We start from the raw sequence: 17607 nt of genomic DNA, 5'->3' as shown, positions 1-17607 counted from the left end.
TATAACATATTTAAAAGAGGAAGATCCCTTATTTTTTAGCATATCAAACCCATCATATACTTACTTTCCAAGCTACCATAAAAAAGCATATACATATTCCCATAAAAAAAAATTTTTGAACAAGTATTCCCATAAAAATTTGAAACACACAAAATTGAAACCAATTGAAGTTACACCTTTCTCCCTTTTGGAATCTTCACACCACAACATACTAAGAATTTCATTTATTCACCTTATTATAATAACTAAGCATAAGAAAGGGAACGATAAGGTGCAACTATAAAAAAAACAAAACCTCAAAATTTACAAATGTAAACTTAAAAATCATGATGAGTACACATGTGCCGAGAGCCTAGGTTTAGGATGCACCGATAATGGCACAGCTCGTTGAAGAGTAAGCCCATAAGCCTCATCCATGTTCAATTTTTCAGCATTGATCCCATTTTCAAGTTCCCAATCAAACGAATGGGCCAACGTAGCAGTTAGAAGTTGGACTATACGAAGCCCGAGACTCATCCCAGCACATATTCTACGTCCAGCACCAAAGGGTATAACTTCAAAATTATTTCCCTTAACATCAACATCAAACTTCTCACCTCCTGGTAAGAATCTTTCGGGCTTGAACTCTAATGGGTTAGTCCATTCTTTTGGGTCACGCGCTATGGCCCATACATTAACCAAAAGAGTTGAACCCTTTGGAATGTGGTACCCAAAAATCTCGCAACTTTCAGATGCAATTCGTGGAAGCGAAAGAGGTGTTGATGGATGTAGGCGAAAGGTTTCTTTTATCACTGCTTGTAAGTAAGGTAGATTAGGTAAATCATCTTCTTTCACGTTCCTTTCTCGGCCCACAACATTGTCCAATTCTTGCTGGACTTGGGCTAAGATTCTTGGGTTTTTGAGTAGTTCTGCAATGGCCCATTCTGTTGTGCTTGATGATGTGTCTGTCCCAGCTGCAAACATGTTCTGCACCAAAAATCAAACAAAGTTGATAAGTACATGTTGTATAAGTTTATTAGAAGCATGCTTCCGTTTTAGTAGAGTATTTTGACGAATATAAACAATTAAAGGGAGATTTGAGAATTTGTCATGAATTTATATTTTCGTTAATGTCAAAGTATATTTTTATTAGCATTTTTTTATAAATTAGGAGCATCTAGCTATCAAGGTATGGATAGACATCTCAACTCTGTTGACACCCCTATCGTTGCTCGTCTTCCACCGATAACTCGTATTATTAAGAAGAAGAAAAAAGATAATTACAAGAGGGACTATGCCTTACCTTAAAGAACTTGACTAGGCCTTATTTTTATTAGCATTTACAAACATGACATTTGATTAAACATCAAATGATATTAAATAGATTGTTAATTTTTAAATGTTTTGAATAACATCTCTTCCAAAAAACTTGACTAGTAGATTTTAAGATGATAGCTTGGACTGACAGTTAAGTATGGATTAAAAAAATGAAGTTGAATAGGCTTATTTACATGGATATTAAGCTAAAATGTTTATTTGAAATTGAGTCCCAAATAGTCTTTGGATGAGTTGTACATGAGTGTAAATTGATAGGTAAGAATTAGAAAAAAGTCCCAGATGTTTCTTAAGTAATTGACTGGACTGCACCAAGTAGCTTTCAGGTGTCCCTATTTAAGTGTTAGGTAATAATTATGTTAAAAAATTAAAGGTTTAATTAGTAAAATGGTCCCTTAAAGATATTTTTGGTTTCAGATTGGTCCCTTAAAGAAAAAAAGGTCCAAATAGGTCCCTTAAAGAAAAAAAAGTCCGAATAGGTCCCTTAAAGACATCTCCGTTAATCAGTTTGGTCCTATTTAGACCTCTTTTTAGGGACCAAACTGATTAACAGAGATGTCTTTAAGGGACCTATTCGGACTTTTTTTTCTTTAAGGGACCTATTTGGACCTTTTTTTCTTTAAGGGACCAATCTGAAACCAAAAATGTCTTTAAGGGACCATTTTATTAATTAAGCCAAAATTAAAACTGTACATTATAATAATAGTTTAAAGAGAACAAAGTAACATCCGATCAGAAAAAGAAAAAAGAACAAAGTAACAACATAGTATAACGATTACTTTAATTAAAATATTTGATGTCCGACATTAATAATTTCGGTATTTCTGACCATTGAGCTATGATTTGTGGACCAAGTCTTAGTTATCAACTGGTAAAAAATGTCAAAATTTTTATGTCGGACGACATAATCGGGGGTCGAATCCCCACTCCTTTACTTGTGTGTAAGTTTATAATGAGTTTATCTGTCATTTTTTCTATCTATAAAAAAAAAAAACTGAATATTATGGTATGACATTTTCCAATCTTTAGGAATTTGAGAAAATTTAAGGGCAAGTTTATGTGTATGTGCATGTAGAGTTAGTTGAAGAAGAGTAGGTGACATACCAAAAGAAGTGCTTTGATCTCAACATCAGTGAGTTTGTTTCCATCATCATCCTTTTCCTCTTTAAGTGATAACAAAGTACTCAATAAATCTTTATGTTTCTCACTTCTAGAATTTGAAGTCTCATGTTCCTCAATAATGTTTGTTAAAAATGCATCAAATCTTTTGTGTAATTTTTTCATTTTATCTTGAACTCCTTGAATATCTAACCATTCCAATGAAGGAATAAAATCACCTATATTGAATACTCCAGCTAACACCATCATTTCAACAACCATAGACTTGAACTCGTCAGCTTTAGGGTCACTACCACCATTCCCATCATTGAAAACTCTCCTTCCTAACATAACCCTAGCAAGTGCATTAGTTGTACAAACATTCAATAGTTGTCCCAAGTTAACAGCTTTTGTGGTGGAATAGTTACTTGCCAAATTGCTTGTCAATCTTGCTACCTCTTCCTAAAAAGTGCAATTGATTAGGGTTGTCAAGATCAAAAGTTTAAACATACTCGTTTTAGTAGAAAACTGAATCATAAACTCAACTTGTAAACTTGTACGAGTTTATTTTATATTAAAAGAAAGCATACATTACATTTTTTTAATGTGATGTTTTGTGAATCATATATCCGCATTCTGTTAAGCACACCATACTTTAATCTATTATGAAAATATTTTCTTTTGACTTCTTAAAAAAATGACAAATTAAGCTTTCCCACTTGTGTATATATATATATATGCGTGCCTATCAAATAATTGGATTAAAATCATACACGTCAATAAAAAAGAAATTTCCCATTAATTTTAAATACTTTATCTAACATTTATCTTTCTTAAATTTCAATTCAATTATAAAAAAAAAAAAAAAGGTTGTACATATACTCTACGTGTGGAGGAAGAATATTCCTGTGGTTTGGAGCATGCATATATATCAATATTCAATAATGTTGAAGTTTATTAACTAGTATAATTATGAAATTATTATGTTAATTAGTAGCTCATACATCTCTTTAGTTATTGAAAAGCTAAAGTTGTGTTTCCCGCACCTTTTGACAGGAAAATTAAACTCATTAAAACGGATGGAGCTTTTTTTTTTATTGTACAAAGTCTTTTACTCTTCTTATGCAAGAAAAATTAAGCTTCACATTATCAAAAAAAAGTGGTTACTTCTCTACCCTCACATAAATTGAGGGTATATGCCCTATGCTGATATGACCAATCAAATTCAGCCATATATGTGTCCAAGTCAAACAAAAATAAATTTTTACCAAAATATAATTTTGACTACTTTAATTTTCAAATAATTATACTTTAAGTTACTAATTTTCATTAATTATATTTTAGGTTACACATATTCTTATCATTTACTAAAAAATACTTTTCACAAATCATATTCATATTTTCTTACGTATTCATCTTTTCGTCGGTGCTTCGCTTGTCGCCGCCGCTTCACTTGTCGTCGTCGCTTCGATTTAATTCCTTGAGGGATTTGTAATTGCTATTTGAATTGTTAAATTGACAAATAGTGATTAAAACATACAAGAGAATAAAAAATAAAATCAATGTTATCTAGATGAACCGATTCTGGAACAAACGTAGCCGAAACAAAATTCTGAAAGACAATTATGAAGAGACCGATGATGGAGAAGTGATTCCGGAGCCTAAGGAAGCGGCGATCTTCAAGGATCACAAGTGAAGCAGCGACGACGACAAGTGAAGCAGCGGCGACAAGCGAAGCGCCGGCGAAAAAATTTGATCTTACGAAAAAAGAAAAGATGAATGCGTAAGAAAAGATGAATAATATTTTCAAAAAGTATTTTTTTAGTAAAGGATAAGAATATGTGTAAGCTAAAATATAATTAGTAAAAAGTAATTACCTAAAATATAATTATTTAAAAATTAAAGTAGTCAAAATTATTTTTGGTAAAAAATTATTTGTGTTTGACTTTAACACATATGGCTGAATTTAATTGGTGTCATATCAGCATAGGGCACTTACCCTCCATTTATGTGACGGTTAATTAGAAAAAACCAAAAAAAAAAAAAGGAAAAGTTCAACTTTGTCCGGATCACTTGAGCATGGATATGTGGGTCCCACGAGACTTTCTAATGAAGTCAACAAACTCATGCAAGTGTCATAGTAGAAGAAATATTTGATTGGTCACCTCTTTCAATAAAAAAATATTTGGACACACATAAAATTTCATATCATTTTATTATCGTAAAATAACGCACATCTTTTTAATTTTTTTCTCTTCTACCTTTTCACATTTTTTAGTGTGTGCCTAGGTGTTGTTTCCAAATTTTATGTCCACACAAAATATCATCATAATATAGGAATGTAACTGTAAATAGATAATCAATAGTATATTTATAGCTCATCGTTAAAAATGTTGTTAACTAACCTGACGTAAATGTTTGAACTCATCCATGACTCTGTTGGAGAAGAGATGAACAGAGGAAATTTTTCGGAGCAATCTCCAACGAGGACCATAAGGAGCGAACACAAGATCCTGATAGTTATAAGCCATATATTTAGCTCCAGCATTAGGCGGGCGGCTACTAAAGTTAGCATCATGAACCTTTAAGAATTGTTCGGCCACAGAGGCCGAAGCCGCCACAATAACATCCGCAAAGCCTAATTTGAGATGCATCAATGGGCCATAGGTTTTAGCCAAGGCTGCAAGAGAATGATGTGGAAAACGGCCTAAGTCTGGCATGTTGCCTATTATTGGCCATGGTTTTGGTCCAGGTGGAAGTGATAGTGAAGAAGATCTTGTTGCAAATTTCACAAAATAGTATATTAGGATTGATAATATAAAACTAGAGAATGCAATGAGCAATAGAGACATAATTTGTGTTGTATTGTTTTGTTATGATTATGAAGATGATGAATATGACAAGGATATGTGGTTGATATTTGTTGGCGTTTTATTGTTGTTTCATTAAGTTATGTCTCAATGCTTGATATTTATAAAGGAAACGTTTCTTTGACTTTACACAGTTCGTTCAATTTTAGGGAACGACTGTTAGACATGGCTACCACTTGTCCAAAATGTTGTTGGACTTTAGACACGGTTGATTGTTTAATAATATTTATACACAATTTTTTTGGACTAAATTATGCACAAAAAATTGTTAATTACTAATTAGTACGAATAATGTGTTTGTACGTAGAAAAAAAAATAATACCATTCATGTGATTATTTTTTATTATAAAGAAATTTGGGTTAATCGTTACACAAATGATATAAGGATAGAGACAAACCAAAAATATAAGAGACAAATCGTCCCTTTTGAAAATTTACCATTGAATTTTATATGTATAACCTACTAACAATATCTCAAATTTAAGTAGTGTGAATAAAGTTTAACAATCTCGGTCTCATATCTCGCTTGTGATGGAATATTGAACTCACATATGCCTCATTAGAATCCATGATGGTTCTGATTTCGATTCCCGGCCGGTATATATGGAAAAATATTTGTTGGGAGAGATCAACCCCTTAAATAAATCTCAGTTAACTCGAAGGGATTAGTCTCTATAGTTGCACACAGAGGATACCTTTGGTTTATGATACATTTGGTTTACCAAAAACAATTCATGATAGTCTGTGTATGTTGAGTTACACTTTTAAGGGCCAAATGAACTCATATATTTGTCATATCCATATATACTGTGGGGATAAATGTGGTAGTGAGATACACTTTTAAGGGGTAAATGATTGTTCCGCATATACTAAAATATAAATCAATCCAAACAGCCCCTAAATAATAAATGAGTTTTTTTTTACGAATAATTAATAAATGAGTTTTTTTTTTTACAAAAATAATAAATAAGTTAGAAGCAATTGAAATTAGCATCATTATGTTATAAAAAAAAAAAAAGAAATTAGCATCATTATGTTATTAAAATTGGACACTTTATGTATTTCTAACATAAGCCCTGCATTCTTAACTTGTGCCCTCCAAGGCATATGTTAACATTTTTTAACTTAAAAAATTCACCAATTTGTTTTTTTTTTGTTACAAAAATTCACCAATTTATAAAGACAAAAAACATACTGTATTTGACTAGCCGCATTAATGAATTGAAACAGGACATTTATAAATAATAGTAGATCAGGAAGAGAAGGTTTGGTAGGAAGAACTGGTCCAGATATTAATGGTAGTTTTGAAACTTAGATATGACCTTTACCAATATTGGAAATGCATGCAGATTGTTTTGTTTTGGACATAGTCATGAAGGGCATGGTCATTCTTTGTGTCCATATTATCTATAGTACCTATAACTCAAATTAAAGTCTAAGTTTATAATTGGAGTTGAAAACATCATTATGAACAACTATTAATCTACATTAGATGTTGACTTTTTTTAAGGGTGTATTATGAACAATTATTAATCTACATTAAATGTTGACTTTTTCTAAGGGTGTATTATTAATCTACATTAAATGTTGACTTTTTTAAGAATTTATTGGATTGAGATTTCAAAGAATTTTTAAAAATATTTTATGATAAAACAATCTTGTGTTATTCAATTATTAAAACTTTCATAAAGTCTAAATAAATTTTGTGATATTCAATTAAGACAATTTATAGCGTAAAAAAAAAATTAAGAAAAATATTATTTTTTCAAGGCAATAAAATATTTTGTTTTTTCTATTACGAAAAAAACAAAATTTGTCATGTCTAATAAAACAATTTTTGGTATTTAAAAATCAACCGATTTTAATGGATTCTTTCAAGTAAGATTTTATGAGATGTTTTAATTTTAATTAAAAAATACACATATTATAACCTTTCAACGCACATATTACAATCTCAACAAAAATATACTTTTTGATTCACCAAAAAATAAATATAGACTTTTTCAAAATCATCCGAGACTTTTTATTTGCTTTGCTGTCATGGTTCACACTAAAATCAAGATATTTTCTTTCAATCAAATTTGTGTAACTACATTTAATGTGATAACTCTATGTCTATATCGGGCATAGCTATTATTGATACTCATCCCCTTTATACATCACTTTCCAAAATTTCAGCATGAGCCCACAATTTCAAATTTGTTACGTAATTCCTCATGTCATTGTTATACGTAATTCCTCATGTCATTGATTCTGTGGAAAGATAATTCGATTATGGTCATTTCAATTTTCATTTGGTGAATTATCGATCCAAATTGAGTTGTGTGCGAAGCTTTGAAGTTGTGACTCGAAAGCAGAATTTTAGTGGGGCAAAATCCAAAAAATTATAAAACGGGGGGTAAGTCCGCGTTTTAAAACAGGTGGGTAAAATTCCGATTTAATCAAAACAAGGGGGGCAAAACTGCATTTAAGCCATAAATAAAAAATTATTTTTTAGGTTTATTAAAAAATTGATGTACTTTCTCCGTCCCAAAATATAAGTAAATATGAGTCAAAGAAACTTGATGTATCTGGTTAAAGATTTGGACCAAATACATTTACTTTTGTTGACCAACTTTTGCTTATATTTGGGGACGGAGGAAATATGTAATTTACTCCTTCCATCCAAAAATATAAGAACTCATTTGTCACTGCACGTATGTCAATGCATAATTTTAATTACAAATATTTTTAATTCTTTATTAGTAAAAATTATAAAAATTTGATATTTTAAAAATATTCATTGAAACAAATCAAACAAGATAATTATATTATTATATTAACATTTTTATACTTTTAGAAAAATACAGTCAAAACAAGACATGTGAATAGTGCATTTAATCAAAGCGAGTCTTGTAAAATAAGACGAAGGGAATATAATATAGATGTTAGATACATCAGGTTTTCAATAAACCTAAAAAAAGATTTTCTTTCAAGTAAGATTTTACAAGACATTTTAATTAAAAAATACACATATTATACCCTTTCAACGTTCAATCTCAACAAAAATAGACTTTTTCATTCACCAAAAAAATAAAAATAGACTTTTTCAAAATCATCCGAGACTTTTTATTTGCTGTCATGGTTCACACTAAATTTGATAGAAACGCTATCAAATTTTCAAATTTCAACTGCTTTTTTTTTTTTTGCAAAAAAAATAAACCCGATAAACACTCATTTTAATTAATAAACACTCATTTTTCATCGGTCAAAAAAAATAAACACTCAATTTTGTGTAAACCCGATATCTTACATGCACAACTGCATAGACCAATTTCTCAAATTTTTTATGGAATACATCACTGCCAAACTCTTCTAAGAGTTTTAACAGTATTGTTTGTCCAAATTTGATATTGAATTTGAAAATCAAGGCTGAAAAATGCTATATGGTAATTTTTTAGATGTTATACTTTTTATGATTTTTTTTTTTTTTTTTGCGATTTTTTCTCTATGTCACAATTACATAGGCAGGGCTTTTTCTAACGTTTTTGTTGTCGTGTTTCATATTTGACATCAATTAATGGAGAGCTGAATGAAGAATCAAAGAGAAATTTATTTTGCATCGCAGTTAGGTAATTTGTTGAGAGGAACACTTTATTTATATAGCTTAAGTAATTTGTGATAGTAATGTTGAAGTAGATGGAGCATTTACAAATGGAGATATCCAATTTTGAGTACTTAATTGAATTTTATATGTACATATCACTCATTTATAATTTTTTAATAATATCAGTACTTAATAAGTACTCAATATTTCCAACCCAACACTTCTTAAAAAGTTCTAAATAAGTTTCACTAATAATTCTACATCTCACTAATAACTTTATATCATTATAAATAGGTCCCAAAAAAAATATAGGTACTGGTGCTAATTTAAGAAGCATACCTATTAGGTATTGTTTTTCGTTTTGCTTCAATGGGGTACCAATTAGGTACTTTTACTTAAAAAACTAGGTACCATCATTGGATCATCGGAGATAATCTTACAAGATTATAGGACACTTGAGAAAGAAACTACTAAGAACATTAACGAAAGAGATTTTTATTTTATTTTTACGGGTTAATGAAAGACGAGATGACCCCTTTGTTTAAAGATTTTCTTAAAAAAATTATTTTATCATTTTAATAATGTTTGTTATAGAGTTTTTAGAAAATTATTTTGTAAAACAAATCATTTTTCACCCCAAAATAAAAAGCTAATCGTAATAGCTTTTCTAGAATCAATATTTTTTTAAAGAAAAAAATTAAGGAACATAAGTATAGAATCTTCATATTTTAAAAAAATGAATTTTATGATAGTAAATAAAACGAAAAATAGTTTTAAATTTTCTTAAAAGTATCTCTAAGTTTTTTCAAAATAAAATTATTTTTTCCCGGATTTAATTCACGTTTCTGCACTGATGCAAGCTTGACATCATTGATCACAAACATGATAGTAATATAGAATATAAATATGAAATGTGTCAAAATTAAAACCTATCATAAAACAGTCATCACTATATATATATATATATATATATATATATATATATATATATATATATATATATATATATATATATATATATATATATATATATATATCTTTTCACTATTGATCATTAAAAAAATTATTTGCATCATTGCTTATGCATGCATGATAATATACAAATTTCCAGAATTCAGAATCAGAACTATAAGTATCAGGGAAATGGGAATCCGACTTTTTGGACGTGCCTCAATATGTACACCAAATAAAAGTACAGAGGTCAACTCTTTTACGTATATATTAATTGCCGAAGAAAAAGAAAACAGCAAAAGAAGAAACTAGTGAAAGATGAAGGCTTTCACATATATAATAACCTTATTTTCGTTAGTCGATTCCAATTTAGCAAGAAAATCTATACAAAAATTATCTTTTCTAAGTGAATGAGTGAAAGTGACCTCCGTAACAGTAAAACATGCTATAATTTGAACTCGATTTGAGAATCCTAAATAACTTTTCTACTATATGATATAAACGTAATAATAGAATTAATTATTTACTCAAAAACCAAGAAAAAATAGCAAACATTTACAACGCGAAGAAAATTATGATTAAAAAAAAAAGTGAAGAAAATTAATTCTTGTGCCATAAAAAATTTATTTGTTGCCTAAAAAATTTATTTATTGTGAAGATGGGAAAAAAAATTAGACGGATTCTTAAACGATGAGTTCCGCTATTGACCAATTATTATTTCAACCTGATGCAGTTGAGGTTATTGAAATCTACTCCCTCCGTCCCAAAAAGAATGACCCATTTTGAATATATGCACTATTCATATATATTGTTTTGACCATATTTTTCTACTAATAAATAAAAATAAATATTAACATATAAGATGTTGTTAGATTCGTCTCGATGAGTATTTTCAAAATATCAATTTTTTATAATTTTTACTATTATACAATTAAAGATATTAGTCGCCAAAGTTATGCATTGGCATGCGTGTTTCGGTCAACTGGGTCATTCTTTTTGGGACGGAGGGAGTAGTACATAACCTAATTCGCAGCATAAATTGGGATTAGTGTAGGGTATTTATCCATCACAAAATATAATAAAAAATGGTCAACAAAAGTGAATGTATTTTTAATCTAAAAAAAAGTGAATGTAGTTGGTCCAAATCTTTAACCAAATAAAAAGTTTTTTTTTGACTCATTTTGCTTATATTTTGTAACGGAGGAATGTAAGTCTCTTTTCTTCACCCTTGCTTAAAGAAATTGGTCCATCTAATTAGTCTACTATATTTGGAAAAGTTTCCCTTCCACCCTACATTTAACACTCTATCCAATTATCCCTACGTATTCATCGTTTAAGTGACTATTTTGTCTTCATATATAAACTAAAATTAATAAAAAAAAATCATTTTTTTAACAGATTTCACTAAAAACTGTTTTGCTTTGATTGAGAGAAAAATAGAGAGTAAATGGTTCGGAATATAAATCGGAACACTTTCTATAAATGTTCGGGTTTGTATATTGTTACTGAAACGAACATGATGCGTGTTTGGGTTTGCATATTCATATCGTAACAATGTGTTCCTGTTTGAATATTCATATCGGAACGATTTCTATAAGTTTTACGGTAAAAATATTTCTACCCGAACACTCATACGAAATATTCCGGTTTGATTTTGAGTTCTAGAACATTCAGCAATATTGAATGTTAATACCAGAACACTCATTCAAAGTGCTCCGGTATTTATTTATTTTTTTTTTGCAATGGTGCGCATTAGAGGACGAGATTGTAAGAATCGAAGATACAAGCATGAAGACTTCGATGAGCGTCAGGTGAAGGAGCAGCCTGTGCAGGAGGCTAAGGAGGAGCAGCCTGTGCAAGAGGATTAAGGAGCAACAATTTGTGGAGCAGACACATCAATGGCAGATACAAAATAAGTGGGGTGAGGACTGAGGACCGTATGATAGAGTATTTTCACATGATATCATGAACATGTTGCTCGTTATCTTTGATTTGTTCAGATGACTAATTAATTTTTTTTATTAGTTTTAAATTAATATTTTAACCAAATTTCAGGTTAACTAGATTTCTCGTCCTCATTTATGGATGCTAAAGGAGGAGAAGCTTGAGGAATCATTTTCAATATTCAATCTCTTCTCTTTCTCCATGTGTGTTGTAAGGTTACCATATCTACCGCTTTTGTACAATCTGATGATAAACGATCAAAGCCATCTCTTTAGTTAAAACAACGTACGTTAATTGTTGAAAGACATTGATATCACACAAGTCCATGTGGATACCATAAACTCTAAACACTTATTTTTATCTGTAAAACTACAACTGTTAATAGTTGACACAGATAGTTAGACCTTTCTCTTACACTAATCGTAACTTGAGTTCAAGTCTAAAATTTCCTTATTGATAAGCTATCTTTTAGTTTGTTGGAAGTTCACACTAAATTTAGTGACTCTATATAACGTGTCATTGATGTGTGTCTCTTCTAATCAATGGTAATTTTTTTAGGCATAATGCATTTATAGATCCTTTAAGTTTTTTAGGTAACAAATAGGTCCTTTTAGTTTTTTAGGTAACAAATAAGTCCTTTAAGTTTCTAATTTCTTGTATTTTTACCCTTCAGGTGTCCGTTACAAAAGCGCAACATAGCCGTTAACTTGCACTAAAAGACGCTTCTTGTTATTTGGAAGCCAAAACTCAGTGCTCACTACCACATCACTAAGTTACATCATCATTTTGTAACGGAAAATAGCTTGAAAGGTAACAGCGCAATAAATTAAAAACTTATATATTACAAACACAAAACTTAAAGGACCTATCTATTAAAAACACAAAACTTAAAGGACTTATGGATGCATTTGACTTTTTTTTATTAAAATTAAAAAAATCAAACTCGTATGGGTTCGTTTGATTTATAAAAGATAAGTACTAAACAGTACAAGATAGAAAAACATAAGACAAACATTTAAAATATTGAACAAATGTTATTTTGTACGATGTTTGGTGGATAAAAAATTATTTTAGTATTTTAGACAACTTGTGTAGAGGACAAAAAGTAATCATGTGGTTCAGTGAGTGACAAGAATTTCAGTTTTTGTCTAGTTCCTTAGCCCCCAATTTGTCCATTCCTAGAAACAGTTTCAAATCAAACACGGTATAACAAAAGTTGTCTTATTCAGTCCCTTATTTTGTAACATATCAAAAACACCCTATATTTACTTTCCAAGTTACAACAAATAAAAACATATACTAATGCACATAAAAGTTTGAAACACAAAAGTTAAACCAACTAACGTTACACCTTTCTTGTTCCCTGTTGGAATCTTCACACAACAACATACTACAAATCCCATTAAAAAACTCGAAATTCCCAAACACAAACTTAAAATTTATTATAAGTACACATGTGGCGAGAGCCTGGGCTTAGGATGCACCGATAATGGCACAACTCGTTGAAGAGTAAGTCCATAAGCTTCATCCATGTTCAATTTTTCAGCATTGAGCTCATTTTCAAGTTCCCAATCAAACGAATGGGCCAATGTAGCAGTTAGAAGCTGGACTATACGAATCCCAAGATTCATTCCAACACATATTCTACGTCCAGCACCAAAAGGTATAACTTCAAAATTATTCCCCTTAACATCAACATCACACTTCTCACCACCTGGTAAGAATCTTTCAGGCTTGAACTCTAATGGGTTAGACCATTCTTTTGGGTCGCGTGCTATGGCCCATACATTAACCAAAAGAGTTGAACCCTTTGGAATGTGATAACCAAAAATCTCGCAACTTTCAGATGCAATTCGTGGAAGCGAAAGAGGTGTTGATGGGTGTAGACGAAAGGTTTCTTTTATGACTGCTTGGAAGTAAGGTAGATTAGGTATATCATCTTCATTCACATTCCTTTCTCGACCCACAACTTTGTCCAATTCTTGTTGGACTTGGGCTAAGATTCTTGGGTTTTTGAGTAGTTCTGCAATAGCCCATTCTACTGTGCTTGATGATGTGTCAGTCCCAGCTACAAACATGTCCTACAAAAAAAAAAAGTTTATAAGTATGTGTTGTATAAATTTTGATAATTTCTCAATCCGCAATACTAAAATGCGGAGATTTACCAGAAGCTGCTTTCAGTCCAATAGCTTATTTTGTCAGATATAAACATATAAATATGACAAACTAAACAAAAGAGGAAGTGTTGTCTTTTGGTGTTACAAATGAGCTTCACAAGTGAAAAGTAGACTTTAAAATGATGATGTGGACTCATAGTTAACTTTAGATTAAAAAAAGGGAATTTAGTCTCGCACCCTTGTTACACTTGTTCGTCTCCTGGCATTTCCAATTTATCATCCTTGCTACTTAGGAGACGAGTGTGTAAATAGTAAAAATTGGGGATAAAATATTTCATATTCTAGGATGAAATTGCGAACTGAGTTCGCATCCTAGGATGTCAACCTTATAAAAATCAATTTTTTTTCCCCTTTACCCTTTTGTCATCTTCCATGAAACAATTTTGAATGAAACACAGTTCGTAAGTTAAAGTAATAATTGTAGTCTTATCAGCTCTTGTAGCCTTGATACATATCTATTGTAAGTATACATGTAAACTTTGTCATATCAAATAAAGTAACAATTCAGGTATAGCTATCTTCACGGTGTGTGTGATTGATCAATAATGTCACAGCCGCTCCGGTCGCAAATGAAAATATGTATTAGATAGTTGCCACATTTTTACAAGGTTCGCTAGTTAAAGTACAAACTGGGTCCGCACTCTAAATAGCAAACTATGTTTCAGTTCACATCCTATTTTACGAGTAATAGTTTTATTTGACTCAAGTTCAACGTCTGCGCTCCCCATGAATGAAAATATTATAAAAAAGAGAGTATGTATCCTAGAATGCAAACTCAATTCACATCCTAGAATGCAAACTCTTTCTTTTAATAATATTTTCATTCATAGGGCGCATATGCGTTGGATTTGAGTCAAGTAAAATTGCCACTCACAAAATAGAGTATACCAAAAGATTTGATGAATTCAATTTTAGTTAAAGTAAAAACTGAATATTGTGGTATAGACATTTTCCAATCTTTATGAGTTTGTGAAAATTAAGTGCAAGTATATATGTATGTCCATATGTAGAGTTAGTTGTAGGTAACATACCGAAAGAAGTGCTTTGATCTCAGTATCAGTGAGTTTATCTCCATCATCATCTGTTTCCTCTTTAAGTGACAACAAAGTACTCAATAAATCCTTATGTTTCTCACTTTTAGAATTTGAAGTCTCATGTTCTTCAATAATGTTTGTTAAAAATGCATCAAATCTCTTGTGTAAATTTGTCATTTTAGCTTGAACTCCTTGAATGTCAAACCATTCCAATGAAGGCATATAATCACTTATATTGAATACTCCAGCTATAATACCATCATTTCAACAACCATAGCTTTGAACTCATCAGCTTTAGGATCACAACCAACATTTCCATCGTTGAATACTCTCTTTCCCAACATAACCCTAGCAAGTGAATTAGTTGTACAAACACTCAATAGTTGTCCCAAATTCACTGCTTTTTTGTTGGAATAGTTACTTGCCAAATTGCTTGTCAATCTTGCTACCTCTTCCTAAAAAGTGCAATTGATTAGGTTAACGTTCAATATTTAATTAATATCATATGTAAGGTTGTCAAAATCGAAAGTTTAACCATACTTATTTTAGGTGACAAATAATCATAAATTCAATTTGTAGACCTTAAGAGTTTATCTTATATTAAAAATAATATATACACGAGATATAAAAAGCAAGGATATGTGGGTCCTGCAAAAAAATTTAATGGTATTTTTCTTTATTTTTAAGATGATTATTATTCGCACTCTGAATTATTTACACTAATAAATGAACTACGTACTTAGATTTATTTGAATCACAAATAATTATAATTATAATACATTAAAGAATTGTTGACATTAGAAAATATACTATCGAAAAATATTTCTTGATAAAATTTACATTACCAATAAATATTTCCTAATAGTAAAATTTATATTATTGAATAATGTTTCCTTGTATTAAAAAATATCTTTCAATAAATAGAAAGACATGAGAATAACAATCATCTATTTCTGAGGATTATTATTCCACTTAATATTTGTCCTCTTTTGGCCCACGCACCTCCCAATTCCATCACTTGGTGGTTTTTCTTTTTCATGAAGATGTTTTCAACAAATTAGTATAAAAAATCTTCCAAAATAAATTTTCATTGTTAAAAATCCATTAGGTCTTTCTGGTTGTGTAAAGTAAGTAGGAAAAGCAGGAGGATTAAGAGGGGGATCATAAAGTACATGATCCTTTAATAATAAAGTACATGATCCTTCAAGCAAAAAAAAAGAGCGGTTCCAAAATTTATAACCACACAAAACTTCTTCATGTCGAAGGAGTATAACCGTAAATAGATAATCAATAGTATATTCATAGTTAAAATATTCTACGTTGATAATGATGTTAACACTAACCTGACGCAAGTGTTTGAATTCATCTATGGATTTGTTGGAGAAAAGATGAACAGAGGAGATTTTTCGAAGCAATCGCCATCGACGACCATAAGGAGCAAACACAAGATCTTTGTAGTTATAAGCCATGTATTTAGCTCTAGCATTAGGCGGCCGACTAATAAAATTAGTATCATGAACCTTTAAGAATTGTTCGGCCACGGAGGCTGAAGCCGCCACAATAACATCCCCAAAGCCCAACTTGAGGTGCATCAAAGGACCGTAGGTAGTAGCTAAGGCTGCAAGAGAATGATGTGGAATACGGCCTAAGTCTGACATGTTACCTATTATAGGCCATGGTTTTGGTCCCGGTGGAAGTGGTAGTGAAGATCTTGTTGCAAATTTCACAAGATGGTATATTAGGATTGACAATACAAAACTAGAGAATGCAATGAGCAATAGAGACATGATTTGTGTTGTATTGTGGATTGTGGATTTTGATTATGGTTATGAAGATATTGAATGACAATTGCAAGGATATGTGGTTGTGGATTCTAATGTCGGTGCTTTATTGTTGTCTCATTAAGTTATGTCAATGTTGGGTATTTATAAAGAAAACGTTTCTACGATTCATTTGATTATTTTTTATTTGGTTTAAATGCAATTTTGCCCCTCTATTTTGATTAAATCGGAATTTTACCATCCCTGTTTTAAAACGCGGACTTTACCCCCTGTTTTATAATTTTTTGAATTTTGCCCCCCCTAAAATTATGCTTTCAAGTCACAACTTCAAAGTTTCGCACACAACTCAATTTGAATCAATAATTCACCAAACAGATATCGAAATGACCGTAATCGAGTTATCTTTCCACAGAATCAAACCCCACTAAATTTGGAGTTACAAAGAGAGATTAATTACCGTTTTAGTGAAGGTATGTCACCCAAATATTTTGCACAAAATCTGCTTTCGAGTCACAACTTCAAAACTTCGCACAGAATTCCATTTGGATCCATAATTCACCAAACTGGTACCGAAATGACCGAAATCGAGTTAGTTTTCCACATATTCAAACTCCACAAAATTTAGAGTTACAGAGAGAGATTAATTATCATTTTATATGAGTATATGTTATTTTTTATTTGAATAATATGGTTATACGAGCCATATATTATGACACGGATAAAGAGTATTATTATTTATTTTATTTAATTTTTTGTTTAGTTCTTACAATAATTATTTATCCTTTAAATTTAAATTTTTTTCTTTCAGCCCCTAACGTTTGCATGTGGCATGATTAGATTGCACCACCTATG

At 30.7% G+C, this 17607-nt stretch overlaps 1 protein-coding gene and 1 pseudogene across 1 annotated transcript; both read right to left on the bottom strand.

Annotated features, from left to right (window-relative positions):
- Positions 1 to 112: 112 nt before the first annotated feature.
- LOC123917493 (flavonoid 3'-monooxygenase-like) lies at positions 113 to 5460 on the bottom strand. The gene is made up of 3 exons (XM_045969234.1): positions 4818 to 5460; positions 2419 to 2874; positions 113 to 966 (listed from the first exon to the last, which is right to left on the bottom strand). Exons 1-3 carry the CDS (start codon positions 5262 to 5264, stop codon positions 325 to 327), a joined length of 1545 nt encoding a protein of 514 aa, XP_045825190.1. The 5' UTR covers positions 5265 to 5460; the 3' UTR covers positions 113 to 324.
- Positions 5461 to 12968: 7508 nt separating this feature from the next.
- Positions 12969 to 16860, bottom strand: LOC123917491 (annotated as a pseudogene).
- Between the last annotated feature and the right edge of the window lie 747 nt (positions 16861 to 17607).

The sequence above is a fragment of the Trifolium pratense genome, linkage group LG3 (assembly GCF_020283565.1).
Source record: "Trifolium pratense cultivar HEN17-A07 linkage group LG3, ARS_RC_1.1, whole genome shotgun sequence".
Lineage (NCBI taxonomy): Eukaryota > Viridiplantae > Streptophyta > Magnoliopsida > Fabales > Fabaceae > Trifolium > Trifolium pratense.
Note: the sequence above shows the minus strand (reverse complement) of the source record. Positions and strands in the feature narration are given on the sequence as shown.

What these genes read in the sequence shown, in the direction of transcription:
- LOC123917493 (XM_045969234.1), bottom strand. Translation starts at nt 5,264, where the DNA reads ATGTCTCTATTGCTCATTGCATTCTCTAGTTTTATATTATCAATCCTA. An exon ending in AGTTCAAACATTTACGTCAG is followed by an intron (nt 2,875 to 4,817) that starts GTTAGTTAACAA and finishes TGCACTTTTTAG; the next exon opens with GAAGAGGTAGCAAGATTGAC. An exon ending in AGATCAAAGCACTTCTTTTG is followed by an intron (nt 967 to 2,418) that starts GTATGTCACCTA and finishes TTTTTGGTGCAG; the next exon opens with AACATGTTTGCAGCTGGGAC.